This window comes from Ursus arctos, unplaced genomic scaffold, assembly GCF_023065955.2.
Source record: "Ursus arctos isolate Adak ecotype North America unplaced genomic scaffold, UrsArc2.0 scaffold_31, whole genome shotgun sequence".
NCBI classification, from domain to species: Eukaryota; Metazoa; Chordata; class Mammalia; order Carnivora; family Ursidae; genus Ursus; species Ursus arctos.
In genome coordinates, this window is record NW_026622997.1 from 20,682,588 (window position 1) to 20,702,052 (window position 19,465).

General features: G+C 43.1%; 1 protein-coding gene across 1 annotated transcript in view; it reads left to right on the forward strand.

The window, feature by feature from the left end:
• The window catches only part of CAP2 (cyclase associated actin cytoskeleton regulatory protein 2), a 131,837-nt gene that overhangs the window by 9,229 nt on the left and 103,143 nt on the right, over window positions 1-19,465 (forward strand). The window contains exon 2 of the mRNA XM_026511541.4: window positions 15,933-16,054. Coding sequence (XP_026367326.1) covers window positions 15,934-16,054 — 121 coding nt within the window. The 5' untranslated portion in view covers window position 15,933. The remainder of the gene's footprint in view (window positions 1-15,932; window positions 16,055-19,465) is intronic.

Genomic DNA, 19,465 nt, shown 5'->3' on the forward strand with positions numbered 1-19,465 from the left:
TAGTTTTGATGCAGAAAAGTATGATCGAGTAATGAATAAAAGACATTAAGGCATAAAATAAATAAAACTAGGATACATTTCTATAGGGCAAGAAGAATGGAAACGTTAAGTATGAGGAGAAAATGTAATTATGTAAAATTCGTAACTATCAAAAAGCAGCCTGTTCTTGTATTTTTTGAAATGAGTATGAATTTCAGTGGATGAGAATGAGAAATAATTTTATTTTTCTGCATTAGTATTAACAATGCTACCGGTTACATTCTTTGCAGCCATTCACATTTTGGTGAGATTTTTTTTTACATGTCAGTCAAAAATGGGCAGGAGGGTGTTACAAAATGCTTTCTGGATATTTACAAGTGAAAATTTGGAAATCCCTTTTATAGCTTATCCTTCCTCTGTTTTTGGACCAAAAATCAAGGGTCAGTAATATGGCAAACGCTTTCTGCACGTTTAGTGTTGGTGAAGGAACCAATTTGTTGATTGACAGAGTCCTAGTAACTCCTGGTTCTGCTAGATTTAGGGAAGACGTTTCAGAACTAAAGGTCTTGATGCTTGTGACACCTCTCAAAAGGGAATGATAGCCCGTCAAATTTTCTTTCTTTTTAAGCAGTTACATCTTCACTTTACTCATCTTTCTCGATCTCCCCTTTGGAGACACTCGCTGTAACTTGTGTGTGTGTGAGTGTCTGTGTATAATAACCAGACAGATAGCACTGTGTGGATCTGTCAGCGTGCAGCCTTCATCAGGTTTGGGAAATGTGTGCCCATTATTTCTTCAGGTATATTTCCCGCCTCAGTCTCTGTGTCCTCTCCTGGGATCCCAGAGGACATTAATATTAAACCTTTTAATATTGTCCCACAGGCCTCTTAAGCTCTGTTCATTTTTTCATTCAATTCCTTTTCTCTCTGTTCTTCGGATTGGATAATACCCATACCCCCAAGTACACAGTGACTTCCCTTGGCTGTTGGGCTCATCCTGTGCGTTCTTTGCATTGTATTTTTCAGCTCTAAAATACTCACTTGTTTCTTTTTTTTATAGGTTCTGTGCCTCTGCTGAGAACTTCTGTCTTCCCATTCATCTTAAGGGGGTTTGCCTTTATCTCCTGGAGCATAGTTGAAACAGGTCCTAGAAATCTGTCTGATAATTCCAACACCTGTGTCATTGAAGGGTTGCCATTTGTGGATTATCTCTTCTCTTGAGAATTGATCACATTTCCCCAGTCCTTTGCATGTCAGGTATTTTGGGGTTGAATTCTGGGCATTTTGGGTATTGTATTGTGAGACTCTGGGTCCTTTTGAAATGTGTGTGTGTGTGTGTGTGTGTATTTGTTTCATTTTGTTTACCAGGCAATCAGCCCAGTTCTGTCTTGCATTCTGTGGGCAGTGGTTCCAACGTCATTGCAGTTTTAAAAACCTTTGCTGTGCAGCTTTGGGTCCCGTGGAAGTGCTGTTTAGGGCTTAGTCCGGGAATTGAGCGGTGGCTTCTGCTGCAGCTCAGATCTCAAAGCCTTTGGCCCCCTCCCACACCTGCGCAGCTCCAGGGCGAGACTGGGGCTTGTGCTGGTTCATGCATGGATCAAGGGATCCCCTTCTCCAACTCCGTCTTCTCTGGGATTCCTCTCACACGGTCCTGCCCCTAAGAGCCTTTGCCCCCTGCCTAAGCTTCTAGCCAGAAAGATTGGGTTTCTCTTGTGGTTTTAGCTGCTCATACTGCCGTGGTAAAGATAGTTACCCAAGACCAGGGCCATCCTCAGGGTTGAGCAGGGAGAAGAAAGGAGGAGGAAAGCACTCATAGGGATTCTCTCCATGCCCTGGATTACAGGGCCCTCTTTCCTCTCCTCCCCTGGCAGTAAGGTCAGAGAAGCTTCTAGTTGCTTATGCTGCTGCTGGATGCAGCTCTGTGCCCGCAGCCACTCTGAGGAGAGGAACATGAACCCTCGATTCCCCTGCAAACCCCTGGACTTTCTATACATCTTTCCATTACAGGGTCTCCTTTCCGGGTCTCCTGGCCAAGAGGAGGGTTCTTTCGGAAATTTTGTTGCCTGATCCCCCTGCCTAGTTCCAACTTTGGGTCAACCCTGGAGACAAAGAGAAAACAACCCCAGAAGCACATTCCCAAATAAGTCTCCTTTTCAGGTTTTCATTGCTTTCCTCAATTCACACCCGCTCTCACTGATCTTTCCGAGTCAGGGAGCTGCTTTTTGAGTGTTGAAGGCAGTTGAGAGAGAGGTTGGAGTGGGCGATTCTCTCTTGACCGACACTGGTAGTTTCCCTCCTCCTTTTGATGCCTTCCCGTGGCCCCCACACCCCACCATCTCTTCATTCTGCGTCGTCCTCTTTCTCTGCATCCCCTTTACTTTGACCTTCCTGGTCCAAAGAGGAAGGAAGGAAGGAAGGAAGGAAGGAAGGAAGGAAGGAAGGAAGGAAGGAAGGAAAAAGAAAAGGAAGAAAGAAAGAAAGAAAGAAAGAAAGAAAGAAAGAAAGAAAGAAAGAAAGAAGAAAGAACCTGCAATCTTTTGGTGGCCCACAGCGCTATTTGAAAACACCAAATTTGTTACAAGTAATAAATCAAAGTCAAGTATAAAAGTAGACCCCGGGGCTGGAGACACGTGAAGAAGCAGAAGGGGGTTGGGGCCAAATCCATCACCTGGCTCTTCTAAGTCAAATGACCACCCTCACTTAACTTGTTACAAATGTCCATGCCCAAAACTGGCCCAGTTCTTGAGAACTGATCCTTGGGAGTTTTCCTTTGAAGAGAGTTGCGGAATCTTTTCTTCAACCATCTATAAATCTTTCAATGAATGCCAGTAAGTTTTGAGATCAGAAGGAATTTCAGCAAACCTTCTGGTCTTCATTACTCCTGAGAGGCCTGGTATTCTTAACACCGACACGACAGGGTTTAGGGAAGTGAGATATTTTTAGTCGGGTTGTGAGAAATAACTGACCATATGAAATGGTGTATCGCCTTTTCTGCTTTCAGTCACTAAGGGTCTCTGCAGCTTAGATGTGCTGTGGCAGAGCCTTAGAAGTGTGGTGGGTGGGAGCTCCCCAGTCATCGTGTTTCAGGGATCGGAGCCGTGGTGACCCGTGCAATCGTGAACACACAGTGGATGCATGTCCCTGTGAGGAGTGCTGGGGAGCATTCAGAGGTGAATTGTAACAGTGACACTCAGGCATCATTTTCTAGTTCACAAAGCCCACCTCATCATCTCCTCTGAGCTCCAAAAATCCCGCGGCAATCGTTATTATTAGGTAGGTCATACTTAACAATTCCCCTCTGGGCTTTTCCCTTCCCTGCCTGCAGCCACCAGCTGTCATCCCATAGGCACTTTGAACTCCGCGTCCTAAACTGAGCTCTGCCCCTTTGCCGGCCACCTGCAAGCCTTCTTTCCGTTAGCACCAACGACGCCGACCGCCCCCCCCCCCCCCCACCGCCCCAGGAAGGCATCTGAGACATCCTGCCTTCTCTCTTTCCCTCCCAGCCCTGCTGATCCCTGTGGTCCTGTCTCAGATCTCCGGCATTCCCAGACATTGCCAGACCTTCTCCAACCCTCTGGCACCTTGTAGTAAATCCCCACGTCTCCCTTCAGCCTTACCCGCCGCTCTTGCCAGCCACTCATCTGCTCCCCCCCCCCCCGCCGTGGGCTCTTACATAACTTCTGGCATGTACTGAATGCTCCATAGGTATTTTCCAGCTGTACTGCCTCCGTGCCGTGGCCTGTGCTGGGCATCGGCTCAGGATGGATTTTCCTTACTTACCTCTCTTCTTCCGAATAATGCTTTGAGAAGGCAATAAAGTCTCTTCATCCTTTGAGATTCGGCTTAGCGCCTAACTAAACTTTAAGAGCCTCCTTACTTCCCGGGGGCTCTCTTGAGTACCCACCCTTCTCAACCCCCCCTCCCTCGCCCCGGGCGCCCATGCTCCCGCAGCATTCCTGTGCACTTCTGTTATAGGATTTCTCAAAGTGTGGCTCCTTTTACTCTGAAGGGTGCCTCTGAGAAATGCAGATCGCTGGGAACACCCAGAACAACTGAATGAGTATTGCTGAGTGCAGGGCCCAGGAATCTGCATTTTGGAGCCCCCCCCCCCTTTTCTCCCCAGTGATTCTGATGCAGTGGGAACCACTGCTCTCCTCTGCCCTCTATCCTGGACCCTACAGGTAGTTCCGGGAGCGAGGCTGTGGCCTCTCAGAGCAGTCTCTGGTTAAGGTTCATTACCACCTAGGTTTAGCTGGGAGATGAGAACAGCAAGGTTACTCAGATTTAACTGGTTTTCAGCTACATCTTGTAAAGAGGAGCGGTGCCGCGGACCATTGAATAGCACAGGTTTGAACCTCGCAGGACCACTGGGCGCGGATTTTTTTTCAATAAATACGGTACACTGTTGTGAATGTAGTTTCTCTTCACAATTTTCTAAAATTTTTTTTTCTCTAGCTTATTTGATTATAAGAATATAGTATATAATGCAAATAGCATACAAAATATGGGTTATGGACTGTGTTTGTTACTGGTAAGGCTTCCAGTCAACAGCAGGCTATTAGTAGTGGAATGTTGAGGAGAGTCAAAAGTTATATGTGATTTTTGATTGCATGGAGGTGTTGGTGCCCCTAGCCCCTGCGTGGTTCAAGGATCAATTGTACTTGTTTGTTTGTTTTAGAAAGCTTTATTCAGGTACAACCTTGCATACCATAAAATCCACCCATTTTAAGTGCACAATTCAGTGATTATTAGTATCTTTCCAGCATTGTGCACCTGCCACCATGACCCTGTCTTAAATCATTTCCCTCACTTCAAATAGAAACTTTGTGCCTGTTTGTACTCACTTCCCATTCCTATACCAAGCCCTAGGCAACCACTAATCTATGTTCAATCTCTGGAGATTTGCTTTCTCTGGAAATTCATAGAAGTGGAATTGTACAATACCTGGTCTTCCGTGTCTGGCTCTTTCACTTAGCATAATGTTTTCGAGGTTCACCCATGTTTTAGAACGTACCAGTACTTCTTTCCTTTTTCTTGCTGAATAATATTCTGTTGTGTGGATACGTTTTGCTTATCCCTTCATCAGCTGATGGTCATATGGGCTGTTTCCTTTCATGTGTTGGCTGTTATGAACGATGATGCCATGAACATTTGTGTACAAGTCTTTGTGCGTGTGGACATATGTTTTCACTGCTCTTGAGTACGTAACTATGAGTGGAATGGCTGGGTCATATGGCAAACGTATAGTTGACTTTTTAAGAAACTTCCAAGCTGTTTCCATAGTGGCTGTACCATTTTACATTCCCACCGGAAGTGTAGGAAGGTTCTGATTTCCCCACATCCTCGCTGGCACTTGTTACCATCTGTCTTCTTGGTCATAGCCATCCTAGTGGATGCGAAGTGGTATCTCATTGTGGGTTTGATTTGCATTTCCCTGATTACTATTGATGTCAAGCATGTTCACATATACTAATGGCTATTTGCATATTTTCTTTGGAAAAATGTCTATTCGAATATTTTGGCCATTTTTAAGTTGGAGTTTTTATCTTATTTTTGAGTTGTGAGAATTCTTTATATATTCTGCACATAAGGCAATACATTTATTTTATGGAGGGACAGAAGGTCACTGGAAACACTTGCCAGGCTGTGGTAGCCTAGTGGGGTCTCCATGGTTCCTCTTTTCCCAGTGCCAGGATGTGGTTCTTGGGGACCTCCTAGAAACACCTTTTTTTTTTTTTTTTTAAGATTTTATTGATTTATTTGACAGAGAGAGAGATAGCCAGTGAGAGAGGGAACACAAGCAGGGGGAGTGGGAGAGGAAGAAGCAGGCTCCCAGCAGACGAGCCTGACGTGGGGCTCGATCCCAGAACTCCGGGATCACGCCCTGAGCTGAAGGCAGACGCTTAACGACTGAGCCACCCAGGGGCCCCTAGAAACACCCTTTTGCCCTACACCTTCTCCATGGCCTAAACAAGAGCAAACGGGCAGCATGGAGACACAGGAAAGAAAGATTTCCCCAACACCATAGGCGCTTAGAAAGGATCGTGGAGTGAGTTGGGGAGGGAACTTCTTTTCAGTGAAGGGTCTTTGCCTCACATTTAGCTCAGAGAGTTCACACTTCATGATAGGAGAATGAAATAGGGATCTGTCCTGGTCCCACTCAGCATTCAGACCCTAGGATTTTATGGCTCTGTCCTTACCCAGCACTACCACCCCAAGTCAGGGCGCAGAGCCAGCCTTCGAGATATACTTAGACCTCCCCCATGGCCTCTGTTCCCACTGGGCTCTTTCCTGCCGAAATGGCCCAGTTCCCTGCTGCCTGGCGTCCTGGAGTGCTGGACTGTCCCCGACAGCCAAACCATCCATTCCTGAAGGAGATCATGGCCTCCTGAGGAATCTTTCTCATCCATCTGTGTAGCCCCAGCAGCCGGCACAGAACACATCTCAAAACACAGTTGCATACAATTCTCTTAAGTCAGTGAATGAAGAAGAAGGAATGAAGTCATGTATTAGAAGTGAATAAATTGAGACTCACATGGGTTAAGTCATTGTCTAGAGTTATGGAGGCTGTCAGTTAAGGGGCTGGAATCTCAAATTAAGGTTCTCTGATGCCAAAATACTTTTTCCATGATATCAAAGCTATGAGTCCTTGCTTCTAATCTTCAGAGATTCCAACTTCGAGGAGAGATATTTGTATCACAAGACTGATCAGGGAGTCTCCTGAGAAGTGATACCAGCAGAGTGCAGAGGGCAAATGGAAAGGGGAGATCCTTTCTACATGTGGTTGTTTATTTTGCCTTTCTACACCCCACTCTGGATTTGATGGTGATGACGGGAAGTAAATGGCAGGCGGTAAAGAGAGGTTACCCCTGACCTGTGGAGCAGTGGGTGGCCTCGAGGAGTTGAGATGCAGAGTATGGGTGCAGCAGTGCTGGGAAGGACCCCGAGGCAGTGGGAACAGCAGAACGGTGGTATAGGGGAGGGGCATGTTTGGGAAGGCATGACTTGTCCCTGTGACTGGGTCTTAGGAACCGGGTAAGGTGTAGAGGGCTGGGGTGAGGTCCTTTCCCAAGTCCAGTTGAACAGTTTGCTTTTTTTTCTCTGCACTGGGATCTTATTAGAGGCTTTGGAGGAATCCATTAACGAATTAAGATCTTGCGTTTTCTCCAGTTTTGTGAAACATTTAAGGTGTTCTTTTATTTATGTAACTCTCTGATCTTTCCTATTCTGGTTTTACTGTTTCAAATTTCAAAGACTCTTGAAACTTCTTTACAATAAAAACAAAATGATGGCTTCCCCCCCCACCCCAATTTGGTGAGAAGCTGGCCCCAGAAATGTTCAGTAGGAGAGTACGCAAGGCACCTTGGCAATGCGAATGTATCTCTTAGAAAAACAACTCCCTGGCTTGACTCAGCAGGGTCTGCTTCCAGCCCCGTCCCAAGACAGCTGGGCAAGAAATGTATTTTAATCCCCCTTGATTTTCTACCCATGCACATTGTGTTTGGCAGATAGTGGGAACTAACTGTATGAATGAAACCAGCATTTTGAATGAACCAGTCAATGAATGAAGGAGTGAAGACCATGGTTTTTTTCTTCTACACATAACTATTACCCCATTAGTAATGGTGAACCACACGATTCCTTCCCCCAAGTGATTGGTAGCTTCTGGAGAAAGGAAAGAAGGTAATTGTTATACTCACAAGAAAGAGAAATTAACATCTAGGACGGCTTGGTTTGATGATAGTTCAACCAATATATACATATATATTTTAATTTGGGCAGATTTATAGAGAAAGTAGTCTATTGTGACTACAGTTTCAAGAGAGCTCACTTATAAGCCAGCAGCCTAGTCTCACCATAAGAAAAGGCGAGACAGTCTTCTACCCCCTTGTCTCTTCAAATCTATCTCTGTGTAAGCTTAGACTCATGATCTTTGGAAGCCCTTGGATCTGGGTCTCCCTTGTAGAGTCAGAGGAGAAACGCTCACCACAATTATTTCTGCACCTTTGCCGTAGTGAGGAGAACCTCGAGCAGCAATCTGGAACCTGGAAGACCCAGTTGTTGTGAATACACAAATTCTACCACAGTAGGATTCTTCCTTGCTTGTTTCATGAACTTGCTGTGAGGAATTTACAAAACCTTTTGGGCAATGTGGAGTTTTAAACCTCTTGAAGTCCCAAAGAAAAAAGCAATTACGGAAAACCCAAGGTTCACATTCCAGAGAACAAGGGCGCTCTTGTGAATCCTGGGAGGAAGCCACTGTGGTTTTCAGTGGAAAGAGCTAACCCAGTGTCTTCTTTGAGATGGAGACTGCTCCTGTGAAAATCTGGCTTGCCACCTGAATTGGGGTTATGCCAGTGAGTGGGCAGGCACGGGAAAGGCAGTGAGTGGTAGCCAATTAATTAGTCAATCAAAAAATATTTATAGAATTCTCTATGTACGCGGCAGCCGGCAGGGCTCAGCCGGAGATACAAGAAGAATAAAAGGTGGGACCTCAGCCCATGAGGGGCTCAGACTCATCTCCTTGGGAGGCAAGGTGTTCAGTGCTAGCAGAAAACATCGCACAAGACACTATTTTAATTGAGCAGGACGTCTTAGAGATACCGAGAATGTAACACAGACAAATAGGCTGTTATTCTGGGCTTATCACCATTTACCCCGTACCCTGGGGTGTCGGTTTTCAAAGCAGCTATGAATGCTGCTTTTTATAACTGGTCAGACGAAGTAGTTAGGTCTTACCGGACCCCTTACCGAGGAGCACAATATGCTTTGGATGAGAAAATATGGGGGATGAAGGAGTGTTGTCTTCCAAAGGTGATCCGCAGAGATTGGGTTCATGTCCTTAGCAGAGGACTATTTAAAAGCAAACAAGTCCTTATAAAAATGCATAGGGGTCTCCAGTCATGAGATAAGTAAGTCCTGGGGGGTGTGACGTACAGCAGGGTGACTGGAGTTAACAATACGGTGTTGTATATTTGAAAGTTGCTAAGAGAGGAGATCGAGTATTAAGGAGGGCACGTATTGCATGGAGCACTGGGTGTTATACGCAAGTAATGAATCATGGAATTTTACATCAAAAACTAGGGATGTACTATATGGTGACTAACATAATATAATAAAAAAAATATTATTAAAAAAAAAAGAAAGAAAGAGAGGAGATCTTGAAAGTTCTTATCGCCAAGACAAAAACTTATAACTAGGTGTGGTGAGGGTTCATTGAGCCTATTGTGAGAATCATTTTGCAACGGACAGGGGTCACCCCTTATCTGCGGTTTCGTTTACCTGCATTCAGTTGCGGTGGGAAAGCAGGTGATTCTCTTTCTGATGCCGCAAGGTCCGTAGTAACCTCATGCCATTGTCACGACGCCTACGTCACCCACCTCATTTCATCTTCATCTCGTCACGTCGGCATTTTATCACCTCACGTCATCGCAGGAGGGAGGGTGGGTATGATATGGGAAGATATTTTCAGAGAGAAAGGTCATAGTTACATAACTTTTATTACAGTGCAGTATATCATTATAATTGTTCTATTTTATTATTGTTGTTGTTAATCTCTTACTATGCCTCAGATACGAATTAAACTTCATCATAGGTATGTACATACAGGAAAAAACCTAGTATGGATAAGGTTTGGCACTATCTGCCATTCCAGGCTTCCACTGAGGGTCTTGAATGTATCCCTGGTGGATAAAGGAGGACTACTGTATACATGTATCAAATCATTATGCAGTGCACTTAAAACTAATATACTATCTGTTGATTATTTTTGAATTTTTGAATGTTTGGGGAAACATATGTGACTACAAAACTACTAATTACGTACCAAAATTTTCATTTTATTTATTTATTTATTTATTTATTTATTTATTTAAGATTTTATTGATTTATTTGAGAGAGAGAGAGCAGTAGGGGGGAGGGGCAGAAAGAGAAAGAGAAGCAGACTCCCCGCTGAGCAGGGACCCCCCCCCCCCCGACACCCGACTGGATCCCAGGACCCCGGGATCATGACCTTAGCCAAAGGCAGATGTTTAACCGACTGAATCAACCAGGTGCCCCTAAAATTTTCATTTTATAGTAACCATTACACATGGACTTGAGAAAACCTCTTTTAGAAATCTTGGTGGAAGTGTACCTGGGTGGCTCAGTCGGTTAAGTGTCTGACTCTTGATTTCAGCTGAGGTCATGAATCTCAGAGAGGTGAGATCAAGGCCTGTGTTGGGCTCCGAGCTAGGTGTGGAGCCTGCTGAAGATTCTCTCTCTCCCTCTCTCTCTTTCTTAATCCCTCTCTAAAAGAAAAAAAAAATCTTCATGGAATAAGTATGTGAACAGAGGAAAATGAAACACTGAAAAAAAAATTTTAAGGGTATAATTATAAGGTATGACCTGAAATTTTTGGCTAGTCATTTCTATTGGCCAGGTTTTTTATGTTATTTTATTTTACTTATTATTATTATTTTATTTTTTATTGATGTATAGTTAGTTTCAGGTATCCAACCTAGTGATTCGACAACTCTGTTGGCCAGGGCTTTTAGATGATTGCTCAGGATTTAAAATACACAAAGACTTGATATAGTGGTTTATAGATCTGTTTCCACTGAGAGCAAAACAAATGGAATGGCTTCATAACAGTAGCTAACACGTTTGTCACTGACCATGTGACAGACTTTGTATGCCTTCCTACACATACTTCTAGCAACCCTACTTACAAACCCTAGTAACGAACGCATAGCAAAACTAAACTCTTCCCCAAAGACCTTCAGCTAGTGATTCCAAAACCAGGGCCCCTCTAAATAGCCCTGGTTAAAAATGGACAAAATGGGGGTAGCTCAGTTGGTTAAACGTCTGACTCTTGATCTCAGCTCAAGTCTTGTTCGTGGGTTCAGGCTCTGCACTGGGCTCCATGATGGGCATGGAGCCTACTTAAAAAAAAAAAATGGGCAAAATGATTGAGACCTTATACAATGTTTGCAAGTGTGGGGAGCTCTCCCTTTCTAGAAACTACTGAGGGAAAGAATAGGAATGCTGTTTCTTTTATTGTTTTAAAGTAGTTATTGCCTATGGGCAGAATATTGGACATAAAGTTAGTGTTTGGAATTGAATATCTGTACTTTAAGGATGGGTTTTATAAAATGACCAGTGAGGCAAAAATAATTTTTAAATGATGACAACTATCTTTTCTGCTAGGAAGATACCTCCAGAACACCTTAGCCTTTCAAGACGACATATGAAAGAATACTCACTGGCTATGTTCTTACTGAAGTGTATGAAATATTTGTAAATGTGTGCAATTGCTGTGAAAGGAGTTTAAATTGTTTAAATGTTTAGAATCCTAACTACTTTATTTGAAAAAAGAAAAACCCAAAATGTAGTTTCTAAACTCACCGAGAGATACAATATGCAATGCCCATTTTCCTATCTTTCCCACACCTCTGGAAAATCATTTTTAAAGAAAACATTTGAGGGGCATCTGGGTGGCTCAGTCGGTTAAGCATCCAACTCAGTTTTGGCTCAGGTCTTGATCTCAGGGTCATGAGTTCGGGGCCCACATTTGTCTCCGTGTTGGGCATGGAGCCTACCAAAAAACAAAAAACATTTGATCAACCACGAAGTATATCACTGTGAAAGCCCAAACCTCTGAGGACAAAGACCCCAGAAACTTCCTCCAGAAGGGAAAACAAAGGTTATGTCGAAAGGATGAAGAGTCAGAGAATCAGAATGGCTTTGGACCTGTCCACAGTAACCTAGGAAGCTAGAACACTATGGAGCCGTGCCTTGAAAATTCTGAGGAAGCCTTCCAGCCTGGAATTCTACACTCAGCCAAACCACCACCCAAGTGTGAAGGCAAAATAAAGATATTTTCTGACTTGCACGTTCTCCAAAAAACAATTGTCCTTTCATGTACTTTTTCAGAAGACAGTGCTCTGAAATTCAGAAGACAGTTAAGGAAGTACACCAAGAAAGAGGAGGATACAGAATCCAAAAAGCAGGTGATACTACATAAAAGGAAGTGGGGAGACGGCCCAGGGGTGAAGGTGTAGGCAGATGTCTGGTCTCAGAGGCGCCGCAGGCCTACAGAGCCCTCGTGCTCTCAGAGTGACTCTTATCTCTGAGAAGAAAGACCTAATGGCATTCCAGATGTGTTTGGCCAGCTCTCAAGGAGACTTCCACAACCAGGGGAAGTGTTTGGAGGTGAATAATTGTTAAGTATGTAGAAAACTGAGAAGTTGAACCACATGGCCGCAGAAAAATGGGTTGTGCAAACAAAAAAAAAAAAATGGAGACTGATCTTAAGAGACGTCATGACTCAGCTGTGAATAGTCATAATTGTGTTGACACTGATGATTGGTCACACAGACATTGTGACACAACAGTGCTGGGGTACAAGAAAGCATGTGCGCGTGTGCTGGTGGGGATTAGGCAAGCAGAATGTGAACCGTCTTGGTTTTGCTGGGAACTCAGTGGATAATGCCTAGAATGGAAGGAAAACAAGACGTAAAGGTAGAAGCATGTTGCATACAGATGAGGTAATTACTGAAAGCAGTAGCTCAACTAGTGGGAATCGGTTGAGTCTCACTACAAAAATAGAAGGGGCAGTGGGGGGACTATTGTGTTTTTGTAATAAGCTTTGTAGAACTGGTGACTCTTTAAATTCTGTGAATGTTTAAAGAGCTAAACTTTAAAAGGGGAAAAGGGAGGGGAGACTTCAAATGAGAAAAAAAAATGACAAGATGAGTTATACTTCCTATTATAAAGGAGCTCAAAAAAGAATACTCCCAAATTAATACAAAACAAGGAATTAAGATTCACCTCCAGTGTAATTTCCTAAAACAGATCATTAAAAAGAGAAAGTCGTGGACTTTTATGTGCCTCTGTCTTTTTCTTTCCACCCACCCTCGTGCCCGGCCAGATGATTATGTTTATCTGCTGTAAGCCAGAGGTTATAGGGGACCTCATCTTGGGTTTGGCTTCTGCCTAAATAGGACTGGACAGTGGGGGCCAAGTTTGAACCTTGTCATCTCTCCTAGGTTCTATTTGTGAATTAATTCATTTATTTGAGAGAGAGAGAATAGGGAGAGGGAGGACAGAGAGGGAGGGAGAGAGAATCCCAAGCAGACTCCCTGAGGAGCACAGAACCCAACACAGGGCTCTATCTCAAGACTCTGAAACCACATCCTGAGCCAAAACCAAGAGTCAGACACTCAACCAAGTGAGCCACCCAGGTGCCCTTGACCTAGGTTCTTGATTGTCCAGCTGTGTGTCTGGCTTCTCTCCACTTCTCATCCGATTCTTAGAACATCTTAGGTCCATCCGTCTTGTATCCTGCTCTTCTGTTGGCTTCCTGGTCTAAGCCCATCTGTCTGTCCACCTGGCACTGACTCATTCCTTACCCACCTTGCTGTCTCCGTCCCCCACCCTATCCCTTTCCTCAGTCTAATTCTTAATTCCTGGCTCCCATCTCTTCATGAAAACTTGGCTCAATCCACTTTGAAAAACCAAGGCAAATGGAACTGCCTGGGAAGAATTTGGAGAATCTGCTACTCTGTTCTTTCTTCATTCTTGAGAGCCAGGATGGCAGCTGAGGGCACATGTGGGGAGAAGCATGTGCGTGTGTTTTGGGAGAAGAGGGTACAGCCATCTTGGGCCCCATCATTCTCCCTGGGAACGCTATCATGTATATTTCTGATATCCTGGTGCATTCTTTCATTTATATGTTCTTCTGTTTCTCTTAGAAACTGTTCTAAAATTTTAAACCCGGAGGCATCTTTCCAGCTTTCTTGCATGAGCTGTATTTTGATCTCTTGAGAGGCTGTGACAGGACTCCAGTCCATGGTGATTTTACACAAAGCGATATCTGATTCGCTTTTAGACTGCATTCCACACCAGTCAGCCCAGCCCTGCAGTGTGTGGACTAACTCCTGTTGTCTCTCAACATATGGAGCGCTATTAGATAGTGTGAGTTTGAGTCTTGTCAGGGAGGCTGATTAAGCCACCGTTGGGGACAGTCGTCCTAAGTGTGAAATGTAACAGGCCCTCCAAAGCAGCGCTGTGAGCCTCTGGGGGTGGTGGGTGCCTCTCTGTTGGGGCATCGGGAGCTTGCTCACAAAGCAAACACATTTTTTTTTCTAGCATGGGCTAGGTCTATGGCGGTAACATTTGGCAAGTTGAGTAACAGGGAACAGAGATAACTGTGAACAGATGGACAACTATTAAAAGATTTGAGGGGCTTTTATCATCTCTCAAATGGCCTTCACCCACCTACAGGATACCCAGTTCCTTGCAAGATTACGTAAAGGATTCAATTAAATTTCTTCTTCCTTTTTTTTTTTTTCAGTTGCAGTAGAAGCAAAAGCTCTGACGTGAAGAGGAAAAGAATAGATGAGAAACTTCTAATTTTGAATCCCCTTGGGATTAGATGCTGATTTCAGCCGTGCAGAGAATACTGCCCCATATTTTGAAAGAGTAGCTGCTGGCAGTTTCAGAGGAGATGACTTTCCAAAATAGACAGTGAACTCCCCCATCCGTATCTGATGACCATCTGACATTTGAATGCAGAATTACAGAGCTGTCCACGTGTTTTGATAACTATAACCTTGCTTTTAAAAATATCAGTGGCAAGTCATTATGTTTAAGGTCAAAACTAATGAAAATACAAAATGCAAAAAAAAAAAAAAAAACCATTACCTGGTTCCTTGCAGAAATAAGAAATATTACCCGTCTTAGAGCAATAGTATTTACGCACCCTCTGGGGCAGCACTGTCTCTGATATGGGAGCGTGCCAGTCCTCTTTGGCTCAAGATGATGCTTGGAAAGTTTGCAAGAGTGAGAACTACAGACGCTGGTTAAGATGAGGCGTGTTTTACTCTCTCTGGGGCAGGAGCCTGATTTTGCCAAAAGCAGTCATAGGTTGGTACGGTGGGAGCTATAGTAGCTCTAAGCTGGATCTCATGAGCCTGGCCAAATTAGATTGGGTGCCATTCCTCAGGGGTTGCCTTCATAACATTACATTATAGGATTATAGCAGTTTAAAGGTACTTACCTGTGTACACTCAGTGTAGCTCTCTAAGGAGTGCTTGGAAGCAGGAAAGATAGATACCCAACCCCACTTTTACCCTCCATTCCCTTACTCAGTGTCAAACTCAATTTATCCCAGCCGAGACTGCTGGGTTACTAAAGCTCCCTGTCTCCAGAAACCACCCTCCCTGGACCCAAATCTTGTCCAAAAATAACCAGCAGCAAAAGAAAATAAACATTTTTGATATTTTAAATTAAAATCCCCGCTGTTCAGAATAATTGTAATCTAAAATAATCCAGCAACAGAAACACTAAAGATAGTGATAAGGAGAAGACAGCTAGCTCTTGGAGGTAAAAACCCAATTGCCTGCTGTAAATGATGTAGTTTTATAAACTCGTAGTTCCGCGCTGGGCTGTTTGGCTTAAGGTAACAGAGTAAATAAACAATAATTATCAGTGGGTTTAGTATCCCCTGGAGAGTTACATTGCACAGAAAGAGTCCTTGGAAATAGTTAAAGTATGTTCCTACCATTTAGTAGGATAAAAGTTGGCAATATTAACTGTGAGATATATGTTCACAGGCTTTAAGTATATGCTAGACATAGATTGTATCATAGCACATGGAAGCATCCAAGGAGACACTTGTTAATGGCGTAGGGAGTGAATTTCTTGTGTCTTACATATGGGGCTTATAAATGCCATTGAATTGAATGGAAAATAAGATCAATGTACTTTGTGGGGTTTTTGTTGTTGTTGTTGTTCCAAGTTTTATGTTTTTTGGAATTTCACGTATTCCCTGCTGTGTAGAAATACTCTCTAGGTCGTTAAAGCCATTCCGAGCAATTCTTCTTTCTTTCTGCTGTTAAGTTTACTGGTGTCAGCTTGCTAATCCTCCCTGACATTCACACGGACTCCCATTTGTGCCTGTGTTTTTCTAGAATGGCAGAAATGCAGGGACTGATGGAGAGACTGGAGCGGGTGGTCGGCCGACTGGAGTTGCTGTCTGCAGGGTCCCACCGGCCTCCTGGGGACTGCGGGGAGATTAATGGTGTCAACGGAGGTAGGGACACAAACTGTTGTCGTTGCTGGTCTCTGTGAGGGTCACTTAATATTGTCCCCATCACTTAGTTCTCAAGAAATATTCTTCAGCTCCCGCGCCCCTTCCCTTATATGTGACCGTGACATTAACCAGATGCAAGACATCCCTTAAAGGGAAAGGAAAAATGTTTCAACCCACAATCCACAAAAATTAACCAGTTATCTGTGCCTATTAAGAACACAATCTATCTGCCAAATGTCATTATTCTTTTGTTTTAGTGTTTATACTGTTGTTCGGCATTCCACAGGGACTATAAATATATTATCTGAGCAATTATCAAGAAGAAATTCACATTCTCAATTACAGTGTAAATGGAAAGAAATTATCATTCTGTAGATTTTAATTTTAAAGAGAACAAGTCATTAAATTTGAGAACTACAGTTGGGAAGGAAGGGAGTCTGATGAGAAGCCAAACATTGGTTTCAAGTAACATGATTACATTGCACTGTTTTACCTGTGCCTATTTCTAATCAAATGTGCCATTCACATTATATGCTGATGCCACATCTGAAAAAAAAAATGATTTTAAAATATTATATGTTCAAACATAAAAAGTTAACTACACAACATAAGAAGTTAACTATAAGGATACCATATATGGCAAACTCCCTAAGTTATCGACAGTAAATTTTCCCAGTTCCTTCTTGTCGGAGATTGTAGATTTAGCAAAATAAAAATACAGGACACCCAGTTACATTTGAATTTCAGATGAACTACTTTTTTTTTTTTTTTTTTTTTTTTTGGCTTAAGTGGGTTCCAAATACTGCATGGGATATACTGCAAGGTACACACTTATCCTAAAAATGTATTCATTGTTTATTTGAAATTCAAATGTAACTGGGGGCTCTGCATTTCATCTGGCAGCTCTATTCTTGTGTCAAGTACATTTCCTCCTTATCTGACCCATTTTGAATCCTATCAGGCTTTGGGGGCTGGGAAAAGCCTTGGGAAACGGGGGCTTCAAAAAAAAGCTCTCACAGGCGAGATCCACATTGGTGCTTCTAGAATTTCAGGCATATTTGGAGCTGTGCCTGTATTGCATGCCTTGGGACAAAAATTACTGTGTGAGCACAAATGTACAGGCTGGGTTTTTTTCCCCCCGGAACATAATGAAAATTAAAATGCTTTGAATGAATTGAAAGGGGGTGTTGTTTAAAGGGAGGCTGCCAGGGGCCTGTAAGTTTCTTCCACATCAGCTGAGACACAGCTATGATTTCGTTTTAAGCCTCTTTTTGTTAACTATATAGTTGGTATCTGAGATTCATTCAACCTTGTTTGTAAGAAACTCTTTTCACGTTCGCTTCAGCAACTTGGTTTCCTTATGTCTTCGGCATCAGGTGATCGAAAGACATTTCTGTACGATTGCTGTCCACAAATATAAAGCCTGTGAATACATAAAATAAAGTTAAAATCCGGCTCTCAGGAGACTGTGTAGTGTTGATGAATGAAGGGGGGGGAAACCCTCAATAATTTGAACCTCACTAGACTTAAAAGAGGTATTAGACTGCACTTTGTGTTTTCTTTGTTAAAAAAAATAATTTGGGGGGAAAATTAACAGGCTAAACAGAATTGGAAGGTGAATAATTCAATTATTTATGTTTTAAACAGGTATTTTCTAATACAGCAAATCATTCTAAACCAGTTATTAAAGTAAGTTCTTGCAAAACAACTTAGCCAGCAATTTATTATCCTACTTGAAATGAAGTAGAATCATTGGTAAGCAGGATAATTAGCAAAATATCTGAATGATACCCACCCTTGACACAGTTTGCTAATCCTAAACAGTGCTGCTTTCATTGCTTCTTAATTTAGTGAGCTTTGATGACCTTCTAAATTCTATTTTTAACAAATCCTTGAAGACAACCTCTTACCTTAAACATAAATATCATTATTACAGTGATGTTATAACTTAAGTTTTTAAAAAAATTTTAAGGTAAAAAGAAACTTTTAGATGGAGCCCCATCCATTACAAATCTGTAATATGCACAGATCAGAGAACTGCCTTCTTATGCGACTGGGGCTATGTTGGGTTTTACAATGTGTTTTCTTTCTTTTTCCCCCTGACAATCAGGTAAGTTTGGCTCAACAAATTGAAGAAGTATTTTTGCATGCCCACCAAGTGACAAGTACTATGTTAGGTGCAAGGAAATCTAAGATGAATTATATACAGTCAGAATTTTCCAGAATCTTTGGTCTCCATGCATTGCTATTCATGGCCACAAATGCTTTGATTAAGGGATGCTCACAAAGTGCAGGTTGGGGAGAAAGACAGATCGTTAAAGGCTGCCCAGAGGAGGTGTGAGCAGAGCTGAGTGATGAAAGGAAATTGGTAAATATTCCCTTTTATCTCCATTCCTTCTGCTATGTAGAGTGCTTTGTGGCATTTCTAAAACCCTCCCACTTTAAACACGTAGCGGAGACCTCTGAGGTGTCTCCCCAGCAACAAATGGGTTTATCTGCTTCCAAATGGATCCGTAAGGAATCTTTGGGCTTGCCCCCTTTTATGTTCCAGAAGTTGGCATGTATTGTATTTTGAACGTTAGGGTAACTCTGCTTCAATAGCCTGCGTTGAAGTTAGACTGCAGGTGCACAGCACTGTCAACAACTGTTCCTTCACCCTCTGGGCCTGTGGCAGTAGGCCTCTGGGAAAGGAAGGAAGCTTTATCGTACAAGTTCATGAGCATGGATACTTCAGTATGAGAAGGGAATCCTAGGTTTGGGATTGGATTTTTTTTTTAAGAATTTATTAATTTATTTGAGAGAGAGAGAAAGAGAGCATGAGTGAGGGGCGGGGCAGAGGGGGAGGGAGAAGCAGACTCCCCACTGAGCAAGGAGCTTGATGTGGGGCTTGATCCCAGGACCCTGAGATCATGACCTGAGCTGAAGTCAGACGCTTAGCCGACTGAGCCACCCAGGTGGGCCTGGTTTGAATTTTAATTCTCTGTAGGGTTGAGTTTCTCAATATTAGGGACCTGAAATCTGGGATTAAGACACAGTTTTTCTATTAGTTAAAAGGCAGGAAAAGAGAGGCAGAGCATGCCAGGTTGGGCTGATATCACTTGGGTTTTTACAGTAAGTTGTCAGATCAAAACTTCATCTGAGTTAGCTCAGCAGTCCTTTTCATGCCGCCCAACCCCACTTCTCTCCCCTCAGGAAGTAAGGACAGGGCAGAACAGAGTGTGTGACACTGGTGTTCTCTTCCTACTTGCCCATAGTTTGTTATTGCCTTTTAATTGCCCTGGGTAATCTTGGTAACTGTTTGCAAGGACATACAGCACCTGGGCAGGTCAGTGTAGTAGAAAGTACACCTGCTTTGGATCAATAAAGCTTGTGTCGGTTCTTGGATCTGCCACTTATTTGACCTATAGCTTT